The following is a 24,978-nucleotide window of genomic DNA, read 5'->3' as shown; positions in this document are numbered from 1 at the left end:
CTGCGGCTCTGTAATTGTCTGTAAATGCAATGCAATATGGCAACCTGGAGGAGTTCTGTACAGGATTTTCCCAGAAGTCTGCACTAAGATACAAGTCAGATTTCATGCACCCCCTGCAATAAAAATTACATTTTTGGTGAGACACTCCCAGTAGAAAATCACATCTAAAGGGATACAGACCATGCATTTTTCCTCATTAGAGCACTGCAGGTGCAGCAGCTGAATGATAATTATGAAACCACTCTCATTAGATTCACGTACCACAAAGACACAGATAAACATACAGGAATTTCTCCAGAGTAACAAAAGGTAGGAATCTATAACAAAGTTTGTTAAAATCCTTGTAATGTACATAGATCACCCAGAGGTGATTGTTTTTTTCGCAACAAAAGTGGAGTTACTGTTTAACCACTTCAGCCTCGGAAGGATTTACCCCCTTCCTGACCAGAGCACTTTTTACATTTTGGCACTGCGTCGCTTTAACTGCTAATTGCGCGGTCATGCAATGCTGTACCCAAACGAAATTTGCGTCCTTTTCTTCCCACAAATAGAGCTTTCTTTTGATGGTATTTGATCACCTCTGCCGTTTTTATTTTTTGCACTATAAACGGAAAAAGACCGAAAATTTTGAAAAAAAATGATATTTTCTACTTTTTGTTATAAAAAAAATCCAATAAACTCAATTTTAGTCATACATTTAGGCCAAAATGTATTCGGCCACATGTCTTTGGTAAAAAAAATGTAAATAAGCGTATATTTATTGGTTTGCGCAAAAGTTATAGCGTCTACAAACTAGGGTACATTTTCTGGAATTTACACAGCTTTTAGTTTATGACTGCCTATGTCATTTCTTGAGGTGCTAAAACGGCAGGGCAGTACAAACCCCCCCCCCCCCAAATGACCCCATTTTGGAAAGTAGACACCCCAAGGAAATTGCTGAGAGGCATGTTGAACCCATTGAATATTTATTTTTTTTGTCCCAAGTGATTGAATAATGACAAAAAAAATTAAAAAAAATAAAAAAATTTACAAAAAGTTGTCACTAAATGATATATTGCTCACACAGGCCATGGGAATATGTGGAATTGCACCCCAAAATACATTCAGCTGCTTCTCCTGAGTACGGGGATACCACATGTGTGGGACTTTTTGGGAGCCTAGCCGCGTACGGGGCCCCGAAAACCAAGCACCGCCTTCAGGATTTCTAAGGGCATAAATTTTTGATTTCACTCCTCACTACCTATCACAGTTTTGAAGGCCATAAAATGCCAAGATGGCACAAACCCCCCCCCCCCCAAATGACCCCATTTTGGAAAGTAGACACCCCAAGCTATTTGCTGAGAGGCATGTTGAGTCCATGGAATATTTTATTTTTTGACACAAGTTGCGGGAATGTGACAATTTTTTTATTTTTTTGCACAAAGTTGTCACTAAATGATATATTGCTCACACAGGCCATGGGCATATGTGGAATTTCACCCCAAAATATATTTAGCTGCTTCTCCTGAGTATGGGGATACCACATGTGTGGGACTTTTTGGGAGCCTAGCCGCGTACGGGGCTCCAAAAACCAAGCACCGCCTTCAGGATTTCTAAGGGCATAAATTTTTGATTTCACTCCTCACTACCTATCACAGTTTTGAAGGCCATAAAATGCCAAGATGGCACAAACCCCCCCCCCAAATGACCCCATTTTGGAAAGTAGACACCCCAAGCTATTTTCTGAGAGGCATGTTGAGTCCATGGAATATTTTATATTTTGACACAAGTTGCGGGAAAGTGACAATTTTTTTATTTTTTTATTTTTTTTTTTGCACAAAGTTGTCACTAAATGATATATTGGTCAAACATGCCATGGGCATATGTGGAATTACACCCCAAAATACATTCTGCTGCTTCTCCTGAGTACGGGGATACCACATGTGTGGGACTTTTTGGGAGCCTAGCCGCGCACGGGGCCCCGAAAGCCAAGCAGCGCCTTCAGGATTTCTAAGGGCATAAATTTTTGATTTCACTCCTCACTACCTATCACAGTTTTGAAGGCCATAAAATGCCAAGATGGCACAAAACCCCCCCAAATGACCCCATTTTGGAAAATAGACACCCCAAGCTATTTGCTGAGAGGCATGTTGAGTCCATGGAATATTTTATTTTTTGACACAAGTTGCGGGAAAGTGACAATTTTTTTTTTTTTTTGCACAAAGTTGTCCCTAAATGATATATTGCTCACACAGGCCATGGGCATATGTGGAATTGCACCCCAAAATACATTCTGCTGATTCTCCTGAGTATGGGGATACCGCATGTGTGGGACTTTTTAGGGAGCCTAGCCGCGTACGGGGCCCCGAAAACCCAGCACCGCCTTCAGGATTTCTAAGGGCGTAAAGTTGTGATTTCACTCCTAACTACCTATCACATTTTTGAAGGCCATAAAATGCCCAGATGGCACAAACTCCCCCCAAATGACCCCATTTTGGAAAGTAGACACCCCAAGCTATTTGCTGAGAGGCATGTTGAGTCCATGGAATATTTTATATTTTGACACAAGTTGCGGGAATGTAACAATTTTTTTTTTTTTTTTGCACAAAGTTGTCACTAAATGATATATTGCTCAAACATGCCATGGGCATATGTGGAATTACACCCCAAAATACATTCTGCTGCTTCTCCTGAGTACGGGGATACCACATGAGTGGCACTTTTTGGGAGCCTAGCTTCATACGGGGCCCCGAAATCCAATCACCGCCTTCAGGATTTCTAAGGGCGTAAATTTTTGATTTCACTCCTCACTACCCATCACAGTTTCGAAGGCCATAAAATGCCAAGATAGCACAAAACCCCCCAAAATGACCCCATTTTCGAAAGTAGACACCACAAGCTATTTGCTGAGAGGCATGGTGAGTATTTTGCAGCTCCCATTTGTTTTTGAAAATGAAGAAAGACAAGAAAAACGTATTTTTTTTTTCTTTTTTCAACTTTCAAAATTTTGTGACAAAAAGTGAGGTCTGCAAAATACTCACTATACCTCTCAGCAAATAGCTTTGGGTGTCTATTTTCCAAAATGGGGTCATTTGGGGGGGGGTTTGTGCCATCTGGGCATTCCATGGCCTCCGAAACTGTGATAGGCAGTGAAGAGTGAAATCAAAAATTTACGCCCTTAGAAAGCCTGAAGGCGGTGCTTGGATTTCGGGGTCCCGTATGCGGCTAGGCTCCCAAAAAGTCTCACACATATGGTATCCCCGTACTCAGGAGAAGCAACAGAATGTATTTTGGGGTGTAATTTCACATATTCCCATGGCATGTTTGAGCAATATATCATTTAGTGACAACTTTGTGCAAAAAAAAAAAAAAAATTGTCTTTTTCCCGCAACTTGTGTCACAATATAAAATATTCCATGGACTCGACATGCCTCTCAGCAAATAGCTTGGGGTGTCTACTTTCCAAAATGGGGTCATTTGGGGGGGTTTTGAACTGTCCTGGCATTTTATGCACAACATTTAGAAGCTTATGTCACACATCACCCACTCTTCTACCACTTGAAGACAAAGCCCTTTCTGACACATTTTGTGTACATGAAAAAATTATTTAAAAAAAAAAAAAAAAATTACTTTGAACCCCCAAACATTATATATTTTTTTAAAGCAAATGCCCTACAGATTAAAATGGTGGGTGTTTCATTTTTTTTTTCACACAGTATTCGCACAGTGATTTTTCAAACGCATTTTTTTGGGGAAAAAACACACTTTTTTAAATTTTAATACACTAAAACACACTATATTGCCCAAATGTTTGATGAAATAAAAAAGAAATAAAAAAGATGATCTTAGGCCGAGTACATGGATACCAAATATGACATGCTTTAAAATTGCGCACAAACGCGCAGTGGCGACAAACTAAATACATTTTTAAAAGCTTTTAAAAGCCTTTACAGGTTACCACTTTAGATTTACAGAGGAGGTCTACTGCTAAAATTACTCCCCTCGATCTGACCTTCGCGGTGATACCTCACATGCATGGTGCAATTGCTGTTTACATTTGACGCCAGACCAACGCTTGCGTTTGCCTTTGTGCAAAAGCAGGGGGGGACAGGGGTGCTTTTTTTTTTTTTTTTTTCTTTATTATTTTTTTGCTTTTTATCTTATTTTTAAACTGTTCCTTTCATTTTTATTTTTTTTAATCATTTTTATTGTTATCTCAGGGAATGTAAATATCCCCTATGATAGCAATAGGTAGTGACAGGTACTCTTTTTAGAAAAAATTGGGGTCTATTAGACCCTAGATCTCTCCTCTGCCCTCAAAGCATCTGACCACACCAAGATCGGTGTGATAAAATGCTTTCCCAATTTCCCAATGGCGCTGTTTACATCCGGCGAAAGTCATGAAATGCTCGTAGCTTCCAGTTTCTTAGGCCATAGAGATGTTTGGAGCCATTCTGGTCTCTGATCAGCTCTATGGTCAGCTGGCTGAATCACCGGCTGCATTCTCAGGTTCCCTGTTGGGACAGGAGAGCCAGAGAAAAACATGGAAGACGGTGGGGGGGGGGCATTCCCTCCCACTGCTTGTAAAAGCAGTCTAGAGGCCAATTAGCCGCTAGGATTGCTTTTACATGAAAGCCGACCGCTGGCTGAAAAGAATGATACCAAGATGATACCTAAACCTGCAGGCATCATTCTGGTATAACCACTCAAAGTCTAGCAACATACCAGTACGTTGCTGGTCCTTGTTGGGCATACAATGTAAACTTTTTTTTCATGCAGCCTGTGGGCTGCATGAAAAAAAGATATTGATCGGTGGGTATGCCCACCATTAGAATACCTCCCTTCATCCACCCACTTCTAATGATGGGCATACATGCACCGTATATATATGCCGAAGCATGGGGGCATCCTCCCGCAAAAGGCAGGAGCAAATCGCTCCTCCACCCACTGCTGCCCCCCCGCTTCGGCATATATGCTGAAGTATGTAACTGTGGTGGTGAAATCACCTCCGACAGCGCTGGAGTCACGGCTTTATGTATCGTGGGAGCAAACGCTGTTGCTGTCAAGATAAATAAATCCGTGCTGCAACTGAATGGTGTACCTGCTAAGCAAATGATGGTTAACAATAAAACAAAGTAACATTACAGTATAACAGTAATGCTTACCATACCTGCAAAGCAAAATACAAAAAAAAAACATAGTAAAAAATAAAACATTTAACGCAACCTGTGCCTACCTAAAATATATATATGCCGAAGCATGGGGGCATCCTCCCGCAAAAGGCAGGAGCAAATCGCTCCTCCACCCACTGCTGCCCCCACGCTTCGGCATATATGCTGAAGTATGTAACTGTGGTGGTGAAATCACCTCCGACAGCGCTGGAGTCACGGCTTTATGTATCGTGGGAGCAAACGCTGTTGCTGTCAAGATAAATAAATCCGCTCTGCAGCTAAATGGCGTACCTGAAAACAAAAAAGTGGTTAACAATAAAAAAACAAAGTATAAAAAAATTGCATACCTATAAAGCAAACATGATAAAAACATAACAATAAAACATTGCAGTATAGAATGCAGAACAATAGAGAGAGAATAGAGAGAGAACAATAAAACAACAACTATTTTTGTTTTTTTTATTTTATATATTTTTTTGTGTTTTTTTGTTTTTTTTTTACTTTTTTTTGTTTTTTTTACACTTTTTTTTGTAACTTTAACTTTTTTAACTGGTACCAGGTTTGGGTCTCTCAAAATGCAACAGCATCTTGGGAGACCCTGTGAAAGTGTGTCCTAGTCTGTGCAGTGCTGTACCCTACGCTAATACTCCACTAATGTATGGTAGCGTTCAAAACATTCACCAATGCAAAGACCAGGATTGCCAGGACAGAGGGGACAATAATACTGGGTGTCACGCCTAAATCCGCGCTTGCTGCAGACACGACATCTTTTTTGGGGGGTTCGTTGGGTAGGGGTACTCGGGAGGGCATAAAGAAAATGCCTCTCATGCAGCCGGCTTACTGCATTTGGTTGGGGAAGGTGAGGTGGAGCACCGTCTGGAAACAGAAGGGCTCTGACGATCTCTTCCTGGAATTTAAGGAAGGATCCAGTCTGTCCTGAAGCTCTGTATAGCACATGAGCATTCAGCAAAGCCAATTGAAATAAATAAACAGACACTTTTTTGTACCAGCGTCTGGCCTTACGGGCAATTAGGTATGGTGCCAACAACTGGTCTTTGAGGTCCACCCCTCCCATATTAAGGTTATATTCGTGGACACAGAGGGGTTTCTCCACAACACCAGTCGCCGTAGGAATTTGGACCGTCGTGTCTGCATGAAGGGAGGTAAGAACGAAAACATTCTTATCCCTCCACTTCATAGCGAGCAAGTTATTACACTGCAAGCAGGCTCTCTCCCCCAGCCTAAGACGGGAATCTACAAGCCGCTGGGGAAAGCCCCGGCGATTAGGTCGCACGGTGCCACATGCTCCAATCTGATGATCAAAAAGGTGGCTTAAAGTGGCACGCTCATGTAATAATTGTCCACGTACAAGTGGTACCCCTTTCCAAATAAGGGTGACACCAAGTCCCACACTATCTTGCCAGCGCTTCCTATGTAGTCAGGGCAGTTTGTCGGCTCTACCTGACTATCTTTGCCCTCGTAAACCGTAAAACTACATGTATAGCCTGTGGCCCTGTCACAGAGCTTATACATCTTGACCCCGTATCTGGCACGCTTGCTGGGAAGGTACTGTTTGAATGACAAGTGGCCAGAAAACTTAACCAGGGACTCATCAACGCAGACAACTTGATGGGGAGTAAACAAGTCTGCAAAACGTTGGTTGAAGTGGTTTACGAGGGGCCGAATTTTGTAGAGCCGATCGTATCCAGGGTCTCCACGAGGACGACAGAGTTCATTGTCGTTGAAGTGCATGAACCGCAAAATCTGCTCGTATCGTGCCCTGGCCATGGAAGCAGAGAACAAGGGCGAATGGTAAATTGGGTCAGTGGACCAATATGACCGCAACTCACTCTCTTTATTCAAGCCCATGAGGAGGGAAAGGCCCAGAAAGATCTTAAATTCGGAAACCGTAATTGGTTTCCAATCTCTGGCAAGGGAGGACTGGGGATTAGTGGCGATGTGTTGACCAGCGTATAAATTGCTTTGGTCCACAATAGATCTATAGAGATCTTCGGTGAAAAACAGCGAATAAAAATCCAGTGGCATAAAGTCAATTGTTTCCACCTGAATTCCGGGTTGGCCAGTGAAAGGGGGGAAGTACGGGTGCTGCAGAAGTGGTGGGTACCCAATTCGGATTGGCGAATGCAGCAGGAAGGGCACTATGGGCACGACGGGCCTGTGTTCGTCTTCTTGGTGGCAGCGGGACACTACTTGTGCTTGCCACCTCACCAGCTTGAACTGCACTTATGGGACTCGCCACGTCACCAAGTGATACTGCAGTGCTGGATGTACGACCAGGGTGTACTAGGCCGCTGGTGCTTGCCAGTTCACCAGAAGGAATAGCGGCACTAGTACTTCTCTGCTCCATACGAGAGCCCTGCGGTTCTTGCACTTCAAGGACAGAAGAAGTTCGGGGTCTGGTACGCCTAACCTTAGCAGGGACCACAACTCCATCGTCAGAGCTATCTGTCATGGAGCCGCTGTCCTCTACAGGATCGTATTCTGAGCCTGAATCTGACAGGTGAGTGACTTCCTCTTCACTATCTGTCATGCTCAGAAACGTGTAGGCCTCTTCACTAGTGTACCTTCGATTTGCCATTTTGGGCTCTAAATTTAGGGGTACACTAGTGAGACTCACAAGCAAAAAAGCTCCTGACTGTTAGCGACTGATTCAAAACGCTACCAAAAAACTGTTAGCGATCGCAGGGATCAGGCCTGACTCTGCGAACGCTGCAGTTATGTGTGCTTAGTGTTTTGTAAGTGACAGTTATCGATCGATACTGCACTTGGGTGAGCTGGGCTGGGCTGGGCCGAGGAGCAAAACGCAGGTGCTAGCAGGTATCTGGGCTGATCCCGCTAACACTGCATTTCAGGGAACCCTAAACTGCTGGGTAGTATAGATCTGATCGGATCAGATATCGATTCGCTCAGATACTATAGCACTAAGGGAGGTGTATGCTGCGTGCGTGGGTGTTAGCGGTACTGGCGCTAACCTGACACTGCCTGGGGCGACGCAGACCTTAACTGACCCTAAAAACGTAACTTATATCACCGCCGGGCAATTAGGGGGTTAAACCTTTATAAGGTAATAAACGGCGGGTGCCCTAAAACTATAATAAACTATAATAAACTATAAATAAATAAACTAACTAACCAGCGTCACCCGTAACAGTTATACGGTGATCGCTGGTGAAAGGGTTAACTAGGGGGCAATCAGGGGGTTAAAACCTTTAGCAGGTAGTATATGGGGGTCCCTGTCGCTCTAAAACACTGACAGCGAACCTATATACTTACCTCCCTAACTAGTGTCACCTGTGTCACTAATACAGTGATCAGAAAAACGATCGCTTAGCGACACTGGTGACGGGGGGTGATCACGGAGTTAACCTTTATTAGGGGGGGTTAGGGGGGTACCCTGGACCTAAAGGGGGGTACCCTAGACCTAAAGGGGGCTAACCTAACTGCCCTAACACTTATAACTGTCACAAACTGACACCAATGCAAAAAAAAAAACTGCTATTGGTGTCAGAGTGACAGGGGGTACAGGGGGGTGATCGGGGGGTGATCAAGGGGTGAAGGGGGGTGAAAAGTGTGCCTGCGTGTTCTACTGGAAGTGTAGTGTTGGTGCAACTTACTTGGATGTCTTCTCTCCTCGGCGCCGGATCGAAAAGACCGGCTCGAGGAGAGATGACATAACTTCCTCTCCCTCTGTTTACATTACAGAGGGAGAGGAAGCATTTGATTCGCTGGGAGCGATCGGGAGGGGGTGGCCATCAATGGATGGCCTCCCCCTGACCTCTCATCGCCCGCGAACAAGAGCCGACCGCCTATGGCACCGGGGGGGTCCGATCGGGAAGGCATCACGTATCAGGTACGTGATTTTGCCTGCCCGTGCCATTCTGCTCACGTATATAGACGTGAGGCGGTCGGCAAGTGGTTAAGCTGCTTTTTGTGTGTCTACCTTTAGGATGTTAACTCAATCATAAAGAGTCACAAGATCCATTTTGTTGATGCTGTCACTTAGGAGTATGGATCATGGGTGCCACTTAATGAGAGACCCATGTAACATTTGTGTGGTAGGCATTCTATATGGGTATTGTTGAAGAACTTCCCAGAAATGCCCCATCTGTGGCAAAAAGGCTTTACAAGATAAGATCACCTGTAAAATCTATGAGAGAATATAGTGTGCCAAAACCCAACAGATGGATCCGTATTCCTGGAAATGTAAAGAAGGAGCTAACTGTGAAGCTCTTCTTACCTTTTTTTTTTCTTTGTGTACATTTAGTAATAAAGTTGTGCCTATTCACTGAATGGGTTAAAATGTGTAAGTCCAAGTGTACAAATAAATTAATTATATTAATATGACAGTACTGTGATAACTAGCAGCATGGAGTATATGACATACAGCACAGTGTTCAGATGTTATATTAACTCCTGTGCAAATTAGTAGTAGATAGTGAGCAAATACAGTTAATATTTTTCCAACTAAGGCTCTATTCACACCTATATATTTTGGTCCATTGTGTATTTTAAGTCAACCATTCTCCATCAGGTTTCCTTCAGAGGTTGATACGGGTTCCTGGAGCTGTAGCTGACCTTTTACTTGGTGCCTGCATAGTCCATTGCCACTTGGCAGAGACAGCAGCATGACACCAATTATCTTTTTTAGTTGACTGTAAAACTGGGTACACACGGGGCGAAAATCGGGCAAAAGTGTTCGGTTCAGGAGGAACCTGCTGACTTTCGGACCCATGTGTACAGGTCCCTTATTCGTCAGAAGCCGGTCTCATGAGTGGCATCTGTCAAACGAGCATGCTGGAAAACCAGCATCCAATGGCTGCTAGCACTGATCACTGTGTTTTAGTGGGGGGGCAGTCTCCCTGTCAAAACACAATAGCTCAGCAGGGAGATCATCACACTACCATCAGATATGTTACTATGGCGATCTGTAGGGTTTTTTCATTTAGCCTGCTGGGTTGAATACAAAAAACTTCCCGTGTGTACCCAGCATTAGGGTGACATTCTGATTACCACTGTAGGGAAGGTATTTTTTCCCAATGATCACCAATGTAAGGGACATTCTTCCCTCTACTATTTAATATATTTAGCAGGTGTTCCCAATGACCAGAAAAATGAATTCAAGAGTTCCTCCAAAGAAAATAGGTTGAAAAGGCCTGTTTTAGGTGCTTTTTACTTTACTGTAATACTTACTGTATCACTGCTCACCCCTACGTAAGGTATGTATTGCTAATAACTGCAAGAAAGATGACACACACAGGACTTTTTTAAATTCCATACCTGCAAAACACCTAAACAGATGTGTATTCACCAACCAAGCACTCGCCTCACTACACTATGTACCTCACAATACACTCAGAATATTTACCCATCAAATATAATACCATCCTTATCAGTAAATCAGCAGGCTGCACCTCCTGGCCAGCAGGCTTCATCTTTCCAAGACTTCTCTTTGATGTGAAGCTCCACCTACTTCCTACACATGATTACTGGCCCTAGTCACTATACAGTGGAGATACCTATCCCTCTCCCGTATTGAGTTTCTTCTGTAATGTAAGTATGAAATGTGATTCTATGAGTTGTGGCCAGTTGTGAAATTGTGTTCCTGGCCTTTTTTTTAGGTCTGTCCATGTACCTTACCCCACCCCCTCCCCTTCTTACATTGTAAATCTCCTTTTTTCAGGCAGGAATCCTGCAGATTGGGCAAAAAAGCTTAAGGCTAATGATTTTGAGCTGCTGTGCCTTAATGGTTCTCGCGCCTCAGTTGAAGACTACAAGAATTGCCACCTGGCAGAGGTACCAGCACATGCTGTTGTTTCCCGACCAGATAAACGGAGCAGTGTTCTAAGAATTGTTAAAAAACAGCAGGTAAATGACAAGCAGTATGTGCAAAACATTATTATATTAACAAAATACCACTATATTCATATTGCTCATTAACCACTTAATCACCTCTGTACTGCTGTATTGTAAAAAAAAAAAAAAAAAAAAATAGCAGGGGGATGGATGTGTATTTGTGGATTGCTGTTTATAAATGGGACTTCAGAAAGCCCACACGGGCAGCCAGTAATTTGGCTAATGACTACGTATGATGATGTGATCTTTATTATTAAAGGTGTGTTGTGGGGCAGGGGTTGTTTAAAATGCTTGTTTTTTTTTAAGGTAATATAATGAAAGGTAGATAAAAGCAAACCCAAAGGCCTGACCTTTTTTCCATAAAAAAAAATAAAACCCCATGGTTATCAAATTAAGTGGGTGTATATTTTCCCATGCTACCTACTTAATTACCTAAAATGTTTCCCAGAAAAAAGGGGGAGAGTGGCTGCAGACAATTAAAATTGTGTACCCACAATCCCAAATGTAAACAATACAGATAAATACTGCTGCGCCTCCCTCTATAAATATGTATACATAGTGAAATTTTACAGTGTATAAAAAATGAAACCACATACAATATAAATTCATAATATAATTTACATACAGTGATAAACTCATATAAAAAACAAAGTTTTTGAGTAGTAAATGGGTTACTAAGTTTGTAGCATTTTTCCAAAATTCAAATTTCTGGTAGTAATACCATTTAATGACCTCCATGTTTTTCTCAAAACAGCTCTTCCAGCTCTTCCAGCTCTTCCAGCTGCCTAATACAGGACAAATGTATTACTAATAGATCTACAATGCCACTGCTAAATTCATAAATATTTTTTTTCTGGTTAAATTATTCCAGAATGTAGTGGCTTCTATTTTGTCTAAAACACGTGCATCACTAAACATTTATGTGCACATTTTCAGGCTCAGTTTGGGCGGAATGGAAGCCAGAGACAGAACTTTCAGATGTTTGGCTCCAAGGAAGGAAAGGACCTTCTCTTTAAAGACTCCACTCAATGCTTACTTGAGGTTGACCAGAAAACAACAATAGAGGATTTCTTGGGGAAGTCATACCACTCGGCTGTGTCCACACTAAATAAATGTTCCCCTACATCAGGTAGTGCTACTGCCTTGCCTTCTCGTTATTTTATATTCCATAAAAGAAGTTATATAATCCCCATTAGGCTTGTTCATATTTTCTTGTGAAAAATACTGGAAGCCCAGCCCATAAAGTGTGTTTCTCTAAGAGCTAAAGTTTATTGATTTTTTTTTTTAAATCAGCACCAGGAATGGTACTTGCATGCTGGTGGCTACTGTATTCCTTGAAATCTTCATTTCCTTGCCCCCAGGTTCCTCTGTAGCTGTGAGCTTCTGGTGCAGTGGGGATTAATATGAGAAGCTACACCATAAGGGACAACTATGTCCAGCCTTTCTGCCCCCTTCTCCATTTGTAGAAGCTGTACTATCTATTCCTACAATCAAAAACGCTCTATCTGCCCACCCTCTATAGGCAGAGTGCTTTTCCTTGTGGGAACCGATAGTAGGGTTTCTTTGAATGGGGAAAGTGGAAGGGAATGGGGGGGGGTTCAGGCATGGTTGGCTCTTTTGATGAATAACTGTCACAGGTGTAGCTGCTTTTATTAACCACCACAGCACCAGAAGATCACAGCTGCAGAGGAGAAGCTAAGACCCGAAGATTTCAAGGAAGAGAGTAGCCATGGGACACTCTTTATTCATGTAAATACTATCCTCAGTGCTAATTTAAAAGAAAAAATACATCACTAAACTTGAGCTTTACGTGTTTTAGTTGTACTTGGAAGTTGTTGCTAGCTCGGGATAAAACAGTTATAATTGAAAATCAAAAAGGAAAAAAGTGAACGCTGTGTAGTTATTTAGAAGTTAGCACATAAAGGTGAACATACAACCTAAAAATATTCACAATTAATCAAAAAGTGTGCAGCGCTTTCTGTAAAAGTGAATCAACATAAAACAGTCTTATTAAAGTGAATAAAGTCTCATCATATGTATCCGTGACTTGACCAAATCTTCAATGAATAATTCCAGTGATAAACTTGATAAGTCTATACCCTTACCAGAAAATGGAAAATTGACAGCTAGATATAAACAACACCTAATGTCCCTAGAAATGATTCGTCATGCACGTTCACCTCCACCAATCTATGCACTCACCATATAGACAGTGATATTACGCCTTGGGTTGTTACTCTGATGCAGCGAGACATCCCATCCTAGTGTATTAGTAGAATAGTGGTCCACGGTAGGATTAGGCACTAAGTAAAAAAAGTTCACCCATGGGAGCCCAAAATGCTCATATAGTGTAGTAGTTTATTTAAAAACAGACATAAAAACAGCTGCAGCGTGATACAATATAGACCAAAAAACTCACATAATCTGCCACCGGCCCACCGCTCCTACCACGAGGATGTGGTGGTGACAGCATCAGTACGTAGGCCCCTCCCAACACAGTTTGTGGTCCTGCACGTTAAACTGGATAGCCGAATCCCTTGATAACGTGCAGGAGCACAAAATGCGCTGGGAGGGGCCTACGTGCTGACATTGTCACCACCGCATCCCCGTGGTAGGAGCGGTGGCAGATTATGTGTTTTTTGGCCTGTTTTATATCACCCTGCAACTGTTATTATATTTTTAAATAAACTACTACACTATATGAGCATTTTGGGCTCCCATGGGTGAACTTTTTTTATTTAGTGCCCAATCCTACCGTGGACCTCCATTCTACTAATACACCAGGATGGGATATTTCGCTGCGTCAGAATAACAACCCAAGGCATAACATCACTGTCTATCTGGTGAGTGCATAGATTGGTGGAGGTGCACATGTGTGACAAATCATTTCTAGACACATTGGGGGTTATTTACTAAAGGCAAATCCACTTTGCACTACAAGTGCACTGCAAGTGCACTTGAAAGTGCACTTGAAAGTGCAATCGCTGTAGATCTGAGGGGGACATGCAAGGAAAATAAAAAACAGCATTTTAGCTTGCAGATGATTGGATAATAAAATCAGCAGAGCTTCCCCTCAGATCTACAGCGACTGCACTTCCAATTGCACTTTCAGTGCTCCTTCAAGTACACTTGAAGTGCACTTGTAGTACAAAGTGGATTTACCTTTAGTAAATCAACCCCATTGGTTGTTGTTTATATCTGGCTGTAATTTTTCCATTTTCTGGTAAACGTATAGACTTATCAAGTTTATCACTGGAATTATTTATTGAAGATTTTGTCAAGTCACGAATACATATGATGGGACTTTATTCACTTTAATAAGACTGTTTAATAAGACTTTTTACAGGAAGCGCTGCACACTTTTTTTTTTTATTTGTAGTTATGTTTGAAGTTTATTTTAGGATCGCAACCTGCATATATTTTCCTACAGCACCATCTGGTGGTAAATCTATTACGTGAAGAGACTATGCAGCGTTTTCCTCTGAGAGCTGTTGGTGCTGATAAAATAAAACTGGAAACAAGAAAATTAGTACAAAATTGAGCTGTCATCGAGTAACCAGTTTTGTTTTCCGGTTCATTTTATGGCAAAATTGCACAAGAATTTTGATTGGTTCCCATAGGCATCAATGCAACAACTCGATTTTTGTGCTTTTTTCTAGTTTTAAAGCATCAGCCTTGTTATCAATAATATCTATTATTATTATTATTATTATTATTATTATTATTATTAATTAAGCAGAATTGTAAAAAAAAAACACTCTATCTCCTCGCCCGGAAAAAATAAATCAGTGAGTATTCATCTGATTCCAGGCCATTGTGGATAGGCCCCTGCACTGTCCTCAGTGCTAAATTAAAATGAAAAAGAAATCACTAAACTTTAGCTGTAATTGTTTAAGTTGTACTTGGAAATTATTGCTAGCTCAGGATAAAATAGTTATAATTGAAGATTATTCCAGGATCACAACCTGCATATATTTTCCTACAGCACCATCTGGTGGTGAAATCTATTACGTGAGGAGACTATGCAGAGTTTTCCTCTTTGAGAGCTATTGGTACTACATAACAAAAACAAAAACAAGAAAATTAGTACAAAATTGTTATCAACAGTAACCAGTTCTGTTTCCCAAGTTAATTTTATGGAAAAAGTCATCAATGCAAGCAACTCAATTTTTGTTATTTTTCTAGGGAATCTGCTTTGCTATCAATAAGTAGAATTCCATGTAAACAAAAACTCCTCTCCCGGGGGGGAAAAAATCAGTGAGTAGTGTGATCCCAAGCCATTGTGATGACTCAGGTGCAGTGGATAGGTCCCTGACAGCCGATTCTAAAGCCAGGTACACACAGATCAAAATTCGTCCAGCTCAACAGGAACCAGATGACTTTTAATTTGCCTGTAGCCCTATCTGTTCGACAGAAGATAATCATTAGATTATCCCCTGACCAGTTTATTCTAACAGGGGAGGAGTCCCCACTGTCAAAATACAACAGCGCAGTAGGGGAGATTCCTGCACCCACCTCACTTGTGTGGATGAAGGAATCTGTGAGGTTTTGTTTCCGTTCAGCCTGCTGGTTAAAGGGAACAAAAAACTTAGTGTTTACCTAGTTTAAAGAGATTCTTCAGTCCCCCCAAATACTGTAGCTGCTGACTTTTATTAAAAGGACACTTACCTGTTCTGGGGTCCAGCGCTGTCCTCATCTGACAATTAAACTGGGTAGTAGGCGCAACGGCAAAAAACACAAGCGTAGATCAAAGAATAGATTTTTGTTTAAAAGTTTTTTTTTTAAAAGTCTCATGGAGGAAGTCCATACACTTGTGTCAGCTACTGATCCAGAGCGCAGCCCACTCAGTAGTAAACAGATAAAAAGAAGAGAAAGAAGCGCCCTCTTGGGACATGTCACAAGTCCCAGAGAGCTGCGGGACCATTCACAGGGTGTAGTGCGGCTCACACATGCTCAGTGGGGACCTGGTTTATAAGCTGCAAAGAGTCACAGCTGGCTTCCCACATTTAGCATGGCAGCGCCGGGGACCTGAGGACCTGCGAAGAACCAGCCCAGATGAGGACAGAGAAAAAGAAGAGAAAGAAGCGTTACTAAGTGTAGTATTTGGTACAATTTATTATAGCCCCTATTTTGGGATACTCACATACTCACAGGAGGTAGATATAGTAAAGGCTTTTTGTCATTGTTATCACTGGGGGGTCCGTCTGTGTGCTCCTCGTGTGCCGAATGGACCGAATGTCTCACGCTGTGGGGAAGCGGGGCTTATGGATGGAGGAAATCCTCTGAAGCCCTCTAGCTGTTCCGGGATCCTAGATGGACTGCACCATGGAGCGCAGACGGTAAGAGGGGTGCTGACGTCACAGGTCCCAGGAGGCTTTGCAACGCGTTTCGGAGCATGGGCCGCGCTGTGTATGAGCATGCGCACTCCTTTTTCAAGCTAGAAATAGGACGGAGAGCCTGATATTTATAGTTGTGGAGCCGGAAATAGCGGCCACATATAAGCAGGTTATGTCATTCAACTCAGATTAATTGCAGCACATCAGGAAACAGAGTATTAATAAATAAAATAATATAATGTGTGTGGGAATTAAATTTAAAGTTAAAACATATATACTGTATTTATTGGCGTATAACACTCACTTTTTCACCATGAAAATCGGGTGCAAATAGCGTGTGCGTGTTATACGCCAATACTTTAATTTTAGCTGCCTCGGAGGGGAGGGGGGGGGGGGGGGCAGGACGAGCACCGTCAGATTACATACAGCGAGAATCTCCTGTTTACTTGGCGGCATCTGTAATAAGAAGTCCCGTCTCTTGGGCCGCCTTTGGACCACTGTTCTGTCTATCATAGGAGATTCTCACTGTATGTAATCTGAGGGCGCTCATCCTGCCCCCCTCCCTGTCCCCTCTGGGCTGCAGATGGGCATCGATCAAGCTGCACTGATGGCAATGGTGAGGCTGCTGCATTGATGGCAATGGTGAAGCTGCAATGATGTGGACTGATGAGGCTGCATTGATGGCACTTGTGAGGTTGCAGATGGGCATTGATCAAGCTGCATTGATGGCAATGGTGAGGCTGCAGATGGGCACTGACCCTTATTTTGCTTCAAAGTTCCTTATTTAAAATGTAATTTTTTTTCCTGAAACTTCCCTCTTAAAATAAATGTGCGTGTTATACGCCTGTGCGTGTTATACACCGATAAATACGGTATATAATAAATGATTGACGAATAAAAAAATATTTATAAAAATATAAAGGATATAACAAGGTATATATATATATATATATAATACATGATAAATAATCAAAGGATAGAAATATATATATATATATATATATATATATATATATATATATATATATAAAAATGTATAGAAAAAACCCTTAACCAAATATATGTAAAAGTTAATACACAATGGATCATATTATACGTCATCCAAATATTATCTGATAATTGTATAGGGTCAAGTGTACAATAATACATATCTATATGTTGGAGCAACTCAAACACTACATATTTGGCTCTTTTTAGTACCAAATGGATATTATTTTGGTGATATAAAACACCCTTTGAGGAAAAATATATTGATAATTGGGCACCAATTAGTGTTATATTTAAATATTTTAATTAATAAGAATATATAAAACCAAATACTCAACTAAAACCTGAATATAAGATATATATATAATTAGATGTAAAATGAACTATAATTTATGTAAAATTGATTTATCAATAAATATTCAATTATTAAATCAATATATTTTTATGTATAAATAGCTACTAGATCATTATGAGATATATTTTTATCATTAGTAATTTACTTACTCGTATCGAGGTCCCAACCACCCCCAAATACAATTTTATGTGTATATATATAAAAAGAGGAAAGAATAATTCCTGTAAGGTGAAAATTGAAAGGTTGGTCACAGGGCATGTATATTGTACTATAGCTTAGTATATATATATATATATATATATATATATATATATATATATATATATATATACATATGGTCATATAATAGTATTTACATCCAGTTCTTCATTTAACCCTCAAAAGTAAATATCCAGAAGGTCTCCCATTGTCAGAGGTTGCAAAAACGTTCTGCTTCGGGGGAGATCCCTGGACATGGCCTCCACTATCCACACCTGTAACCCTTGGGTAGATTTATCATGAAAATGTAAAAAGTGTTGTGGAACACTATGTTCATCTTTCTCTCTTTCTATGTATCGGCAATGATCTCCAAAACATCTGGCGTAATGGTCTGATGGTGCGACCTATATAATATAGGCCACATGGGCAAGTTAGACAATATACTACAAAATCTGTAGAGCAACAGAAAAAATCTTTGATGTTATAGGTTTTTCCTTTTATGGCATATTGTTGTTTGCCATGCTCTACAAATTTACATGTTTTACATAATGGTTTTCGGCATACATGCCTGTTAGGGGAATTAAACAGTGTGTAATATAATTTTTTTGTGTTTCTAATTTACTAGGTGCTATTTTTTGTTTAAGGTTGGGGGCTCTCCTATATGTTATTTTAGGTATGCTTTGTATACTGTTTTGCAGATGAGGATCTGACATAAGTATATCCCAATGTTTGTGCACAATAGATTCCATTTTACGATGTTTACTATGGAATTGATTAACAAACCTAACAGACATATAATTTTCTGGTCGTCCATCAGGATTTTGAGAGCTTGAGTTTCTTTGGTGGTGAGGTTACAGGGTACATAAAATATCAGAAGAACTATATACTGGTACAGATGATAACCCTTATAGTAATTCAGGAGATATAGATCTGTCCATACTTAGCCAACACATAGACCCCTCGCCGGCTATCTCTAATACCACCTTTAAACCTCAGTTTTCTATCCAACACAAAGCAGAGGTCCCTTTATAGAAGCCTTCTATAGATTGGTCTATGCAGATTTTTCTAAACTGTGCTTACAATCTTGACAAAGTCAACTATATATATATACCCTGTAACCCCACCCCCAAAGAAACTCAAGCTCTCAAAAACCTGATGGACGACCCATATATTTTTATCAAATCAGCAGACAAAGGGGAGGTATTGTAATACAGAATAAAACAGATTATTTAACTGAGGCTTACAGATTATTGTCTGATAAAACATACACAACACTAAGTAAGAACCCCTTATCGGCATTCAAACTAGAAGCTGAGACTCTGATCGTACTAGCCCATTCAGAAGGGGCTAGTACGGGGTTAGGAGAAGCAGAGGTCTCCTTTCTGATCAATAAATTTCCTAAAAACCATAGTTTTATCATTTACCAAAAATCCTTAAAAAACAGTTTCCTCCCCCAGGTAGGCCAATAATGGCATCTATGGACAGCATCACCAGTGGTCTCTCAATACATTGATACTTTTTTACAATCACTAGCACAAAACCAACATTCATATATCAGAGATGGTACTGACTTATTAGACCAACTTCAGCATCACATCTGGCAGCCCAGATACCACTGGGTTTCATTAGATGTTTACTCCTTGTATATGTCCATCCCCCATGAAATAGGATTAAGAGCCATACAATACTTTTTATCTTTAGATCTCCTGTTACACTCCAAACAATCAGCTTTTATTATTGAAGCTACCATAATTTGTCTCAAACATAACTATTTTTTATTTGATTAAAAACGTTATATGGAGGTTCACGGCACAGCCATGGGAGAAAAGTTTGCTCCATCCTACGCCAATCTTACCATGGCCTATTGGGAAGAGAACCATATTTGGCACAATAACCCCTTTGGAGCAAATATCGTCTATAATGGTCATTTCATAGACGATATTATTATTATTTGGGATGGCCCGCTACCCTTAGTAGAAGAATTTGTCTCTTTTTGTAACAATAATGCATTAGGCCTCTCTTTTACCTCCGTAATGGATTCTAACAGTTTACCATTTTTAGATCTTGAATTATATCATATGGACCAGACTATTCATGCCAGAAATCACACAAAGCCTACAGCTAGAAATTCATTTCTACATTACAGTAGTTGTCATCACCCAATATGGAAAAACAATATACCCAAAGGGCAATTTTGTCGTCTTAGACAAAACTGCACAAACCACAATGATTATAAGGAACAGAGCCTGTTTCTAAAGAAAACATTTAAAGACAAAGGATATCCGGATGACTTGGTAGAATCTGCTTATGATCAATACCTACATAACAAACCGACAGGAAGAACCAATCGAAAAAATTATATATCTGTTAGGTTTGTTACTCAATTCCATAGTAAACATTGTAAAATGGAATCTATTGTGTATCAATGCCGAAAACCATTATGTAAAACATGTAAATTTGTAGAGCATGGCAAACAACAATATGTCATTAAAGGAAAAACCTATAACATCAAAGATTTTTTCTGTTGCTCTACAAATTTTGTAGTATATTGTCTAACTTGTCCATGTGGCCTATATTATATAGATCGCACCATCAGACCATTACGCCAGAGGTTTGGAGATCATTGCCAATACATAGAAAAAGGGAACGATGAACATAGCGTTCCATGACACTTTTTAAATTTTCATGATAGATCTAACCAAGGGTTACAGGTGTGGATAGTGGAGGCCATATCCAGGGATCTCCCCGAAGCAGAACGTTTTCGCAAACTCTGCCTAAGGGAGATCTTCTGGATACTTTTGATACCCTCTCGCCTGGAGGGTTAAATGAAGAACTGGATGTAAATACTATTATATGACCATATGTATGTATGTATATATATATATATATATATATATATATATATATATATATATATATATATATATATATATATATATATATTAAGCTATAGTATAATATACATGCCCTGAGACCAACCTTTCAGTTTTTCACCTTCTCATTTTTTTCTTCTCCAACTTACAGGAATTATTCTTTCCTCTTTTTATACATATACACATAAAATTGTATTTAGGGGTGGTCGGGACCTCGATATGAGTAAGTAAATTACTAATGATAAAAATATATCTCATAATGATCTAGTAGCTATTTATGCATAAAAATGTATTGATTTAATAATTGATTATTTATTGATAAATCAATTTTATATACATTATAGTTCATTTTACATCTAATTATATATATATCTTATATTCAGGTTTTAGTTGAGTATTTGGTTTTAAATATTCTTATTAATTAAAATATTTAAATATAACACTAATTGGTGCCCAATTATCAATATATTTTTCCTCAAAGGGTGTTTTATGTCACCAAAATAATATCCATATGGTACTAAAAAGAACCAAATATGTAGTGTTTGAGTTTCTCAAACATATAGATATGTATTATTGTACACTTGACCATATACAATTATCAGATAATATTAGGATGCCGTATATGATCCAATATATATGAACTTTTACATATATTTCTTTAAGGGTTTTTTCTATACATTTTATATATATATATATATATATATATATATATATATATATATATATATATATATATATATATACCGGTATATATATATATATATATATATACACACACACCTTGTTGTATCCTTTATATAAGGAGTGTTCATGCTCATACACAGCACGGCGCATGCTCCGAAACACGTCGCAAAGCATCCTGGGTCCTGTGAAGTCAGCACCCATTGTACCATCTGCGCTACGATGCGTTCCATGGTGCGGTCCATCTAGGATCCTGGAACAGCTAGAGGGCTTCAGAGGATTTCCTCCATCCACAAGCCCTGCTTCCCCACAGCGTGCGACATCCGGTCCATACGGCACATGAGGAGCACATAGACAGACCCCCAGCGATAACATTGACAATGAGGCTGTATTATATCTACCTCCTGTGAGTTATCCCAATATAGGGGCTATAATAAATGGTACCAAATACTACACTTAGTGGTGCTTCTTTCTCTTCTTTTTAGCTGTCCTTATCTGGGCTGGTTCTTTGCGGGTCCTCAGGTCCCTGGCGCTGCCATGCTAAATGTGGGAAGCCAGCAGTGACTCTTTGCAGCTTATAAACCAGGTCCCCACTGAGCATGTGTGAGCCGCACTACACCATGTGAATGGTCCCGCATCTCTCTGGGACTTGTGACATGTCCCAAGAGGGTGTCGGGGACTTCCGTTCGGATCACGTAGGCGATTATGTCATTATTCTGCCAGAGAGGATCTGATCTCTCAGGAAGGTGAAGAGAACATCAAAGCTCTTGAACTTGTCAATGTGGTCATATTTGTATAGAGAGAATGATTTCTTATTACCTGTATTTTTCTGTCTGCAGAACTGCTCTCTGCCTGCTCCTTCCACAGCTGCTAAGAGTCTGGCACTAAAGAATGACATATTCCCGTCTGTCCATGGACAAATCTACCCTGCATAGAGCTACAGTTTTTTATTCAATAAAAGGCTTAACTGTATCTCATATAGTCAGTTGTACCTTTCTTACAAAAATAATGTGGTTGTAATAATTGAAAAATAAAGTAGCAAAACCAACACACCAAGCACCAACATGTCAGAAAAAAATGTAAAGAATCAAAACCAGAATCACTTATGTTAGTATTTTGTTGGACCACCTTTTGCTTTAATTAAAGCCTTTAGTCTGTTGGGAAATGTCTCTACTAACTTTTGCACATCTACTAACTTTGTAATATTTGCCCACTCTTCTTTGCAGAACTGCTCAAGTTCAGTTAAATTTGATGGTGACCGTTTGTGGACTTCAGTCTTCAAGTCATTCCACAGATTTTCAATGAGTTTTAAGTTTGGGTTCTGACTAGGCCATACAAGGACATTCACCTTTTTCTCCTTCAACCACTGTGTGGTCATTTTTGCTGTGTGCTTTGGGTCATTATCTTGTTGGAAAGTAAACCTTCTTCCCATTGACAACTTTCTGGCAGAGGGCAGCAGATTTTCCTTTAAGAATTTAATGGTGTTATTTGGATGGTGAGCTGTATTGGATTTTCGCCAGACATATCATTTAATGCTGAGGTCAATTTTAGTCTCATCTGACCACCTTAAACACACCTTGAAGATTTTAAGGCCACATGGAAAAAGGTGTTATGATCAGATCAGACTAAAATTTTATTATTTGGCCTCAACACCAAACAATATTTCTGGCAGATATCCAATTCAGCTCACCATCCAAATAACACAATTTCTACAGTAAAGCATGGAGGTGGTAATATCCTGGTATTGGGGTGTTTCTCTGCAGCAGGGACTGGAGGGCTTGTCAGGAAAGAAGGAAAATGGAGGAGCAAAATACCGTAAAATACCATCTGCTGCTGTCAGCCAGAAGATTGTCAATGGGAAGAAGGTTTACCTTCCAACATGACAATGAAACAAAGCACACAGCAAAAATGACCACACAGTGGTTGAAGGAGGAATAGGTGAATGTCCTAGCATGGCCTAGTCAGAGCCCAGACTTAAAGTCCATTGAAAATCTGTGGAATGACTTGAAGACTGCAGTCCACAAACGGTCACCATTAAATGCAACTGAACTTGAGCAGTCCTGCAAAGAAGAGGGCAAATACTGGGCAAATATTGCAGTCTAGATGTGCAAAGCTAGTAGAGACATATCCCAACAGACTTAAGGCTGTAATTAAAGCAAAAGGCAGTCCAACTAAATACAAACATAAGGAGTGTGAGCCTTTTTCCAACTCAGTGATTCTGTTTTTTATTTTTTATTTTTTTCTGACATGTTGGTGTTATATCTTTCACTTGAATGTTATAAGTTGCACTAGTAAATACAGCTGGATAATACAAAAACTGTGTCTGTCTTCATTTTAGGCTGCAAAGCAACTAAATGTGATTATTTTAACCACTTCAATACAGGGCACTTAGACACCTTCCTGCCCAGACCAATTTTCAGCTTTCAGTGCTGTCGCAGTTTGAATGACAATTGCGCGGTCATCCAACACTGTACCCAAACTAAATTTTTATCATTTTGTTCCCACAAATAGAGCTTTCTTTTGGTGGTATTTGATCACCTCTGCGGTTTTTATTTTTTGCGAAACAGATAAAAAAAGACCGAAAATTCTGAAAAAAATAAAAGTTTTGCTTTTGTTTTTGTTTAAAAATGTTGTAAATAAGTAAGTTTTCTCCTTCACTGATGGGCACTGATAAGGCGGCACTGACGGGCACTGATAAGGCGGCAGCGATGAGGTGGCACCAATGAGCGGGCACTGACGGGCACTGACGATGGGCACTGATATGCGGCACTGATGGGCACTGGAAGGCGGCACTGATGGGTGGCACTGATATGCAGCACTGATGGGCACTGATAGGCAGCACTGATGGGCACTTATGGGTGGCACTGGTGGGCACTGATGGGCACTGTTAGGCAACACCTATGGGCACTGAAAGGCTGCACAGATGGGTTCTTATGGGTGGCACTGATAGGCACTGATAGGCGGCACTGCTGGGCACTGATAGGCGGCACTGATGGGCACTGATACATGGCACTGATGGGCACTGATACACGGCACTGATGGGCACTGATACACGGCACTGATGGGCATCCCTGGTGGCACTGGCAGTGGTAGGCATGGGAGTGGGCACTGATTGGCAGCTGCCTGGGCATTGATTGGCAGCTGCCTTTGCACAGATCAGTATTTCCCTGGGGGTCTAGGGGGCATACCTGGTGGTCCAGTGTGGCTGGTTTCCCTGGTGGTCCTGGGCGGCTTCCCTGGTGGTCCTGGGTAGGATCCAAGGGGGGGCTGTGCTGATAAACAATCAGCACAGACCCCCCCTGTCAGGAGAGCAGCCGATCGGCTCTCCTCTACTCGCGTCTGTCAGACGCGAGTGAGGAAAAGCCGATCACCGGCTCTTCCTATTTACATCGTGATCAGCCGTGATTGGACACGGCTGATCACGTGGTAAAGAGTCTCCGTCAGAGACTCTTTACCTAGATCAGTGTTGCGGGGTGTCAGACTGACACCCCGCAACAACGATCGCCGCGATGCGCGCCCCCGGG

At 40.7% G+C, this 24,978-nt stretch overlaps 1 protein-coding gene across 1 annotated transcript in view; it reads left to right on the top strand.

Moving 5' to 3' along the window:
* LOC141139451 (serotransferrin-B-like) overlaps nucleotides 1-22,426 on the top strand; it is a 75,789-nt gene extending 53,363 nt beyond the window's left edge. Inside the window, exons 15-17 of the mRNA XM_073625545.1 lie at nucleotides 10,852-11,036; nucleotides 11,961-12,153; nucleotides 22,294-22,426. Coding sequence (XP_073481646.1) covers nucleotides 10,852-11,036; nucleotides 11,961-12,153; nucleotides 22,294-22,328 — 413 coding nt within the window. The 3' untranslated portion in view covers nucleotides 22,329-22,426. The remainder of the gene's footprint in view (nucleotides 1-10,851; nucleotides 11,037-11,960; nucleotides 12,154-22,293) is intronic.
* Nucleotides 22,427-24,978: the final 2,552 nt, after the last annotated feature.

This window comes from Aquarana catesbeiana, linkage group LG04 (genome assembly GCF_042186555.1).
Source record: "Aquarana catesbeiana isolate 2022-GZ linkage group LG04, ASM4218655v1, whole genome shotgun sequence".
In the NCBI taxonomy this organism is placed as follows: Eukaryota; Metazoa; Chordata; class Amphibia; order Anura; family Ranidae; genus Aquarana; species Aquarana catesbeiana.
This window is presented reverse-complemented; position numbering and strand designations above follow the sequence as displayed.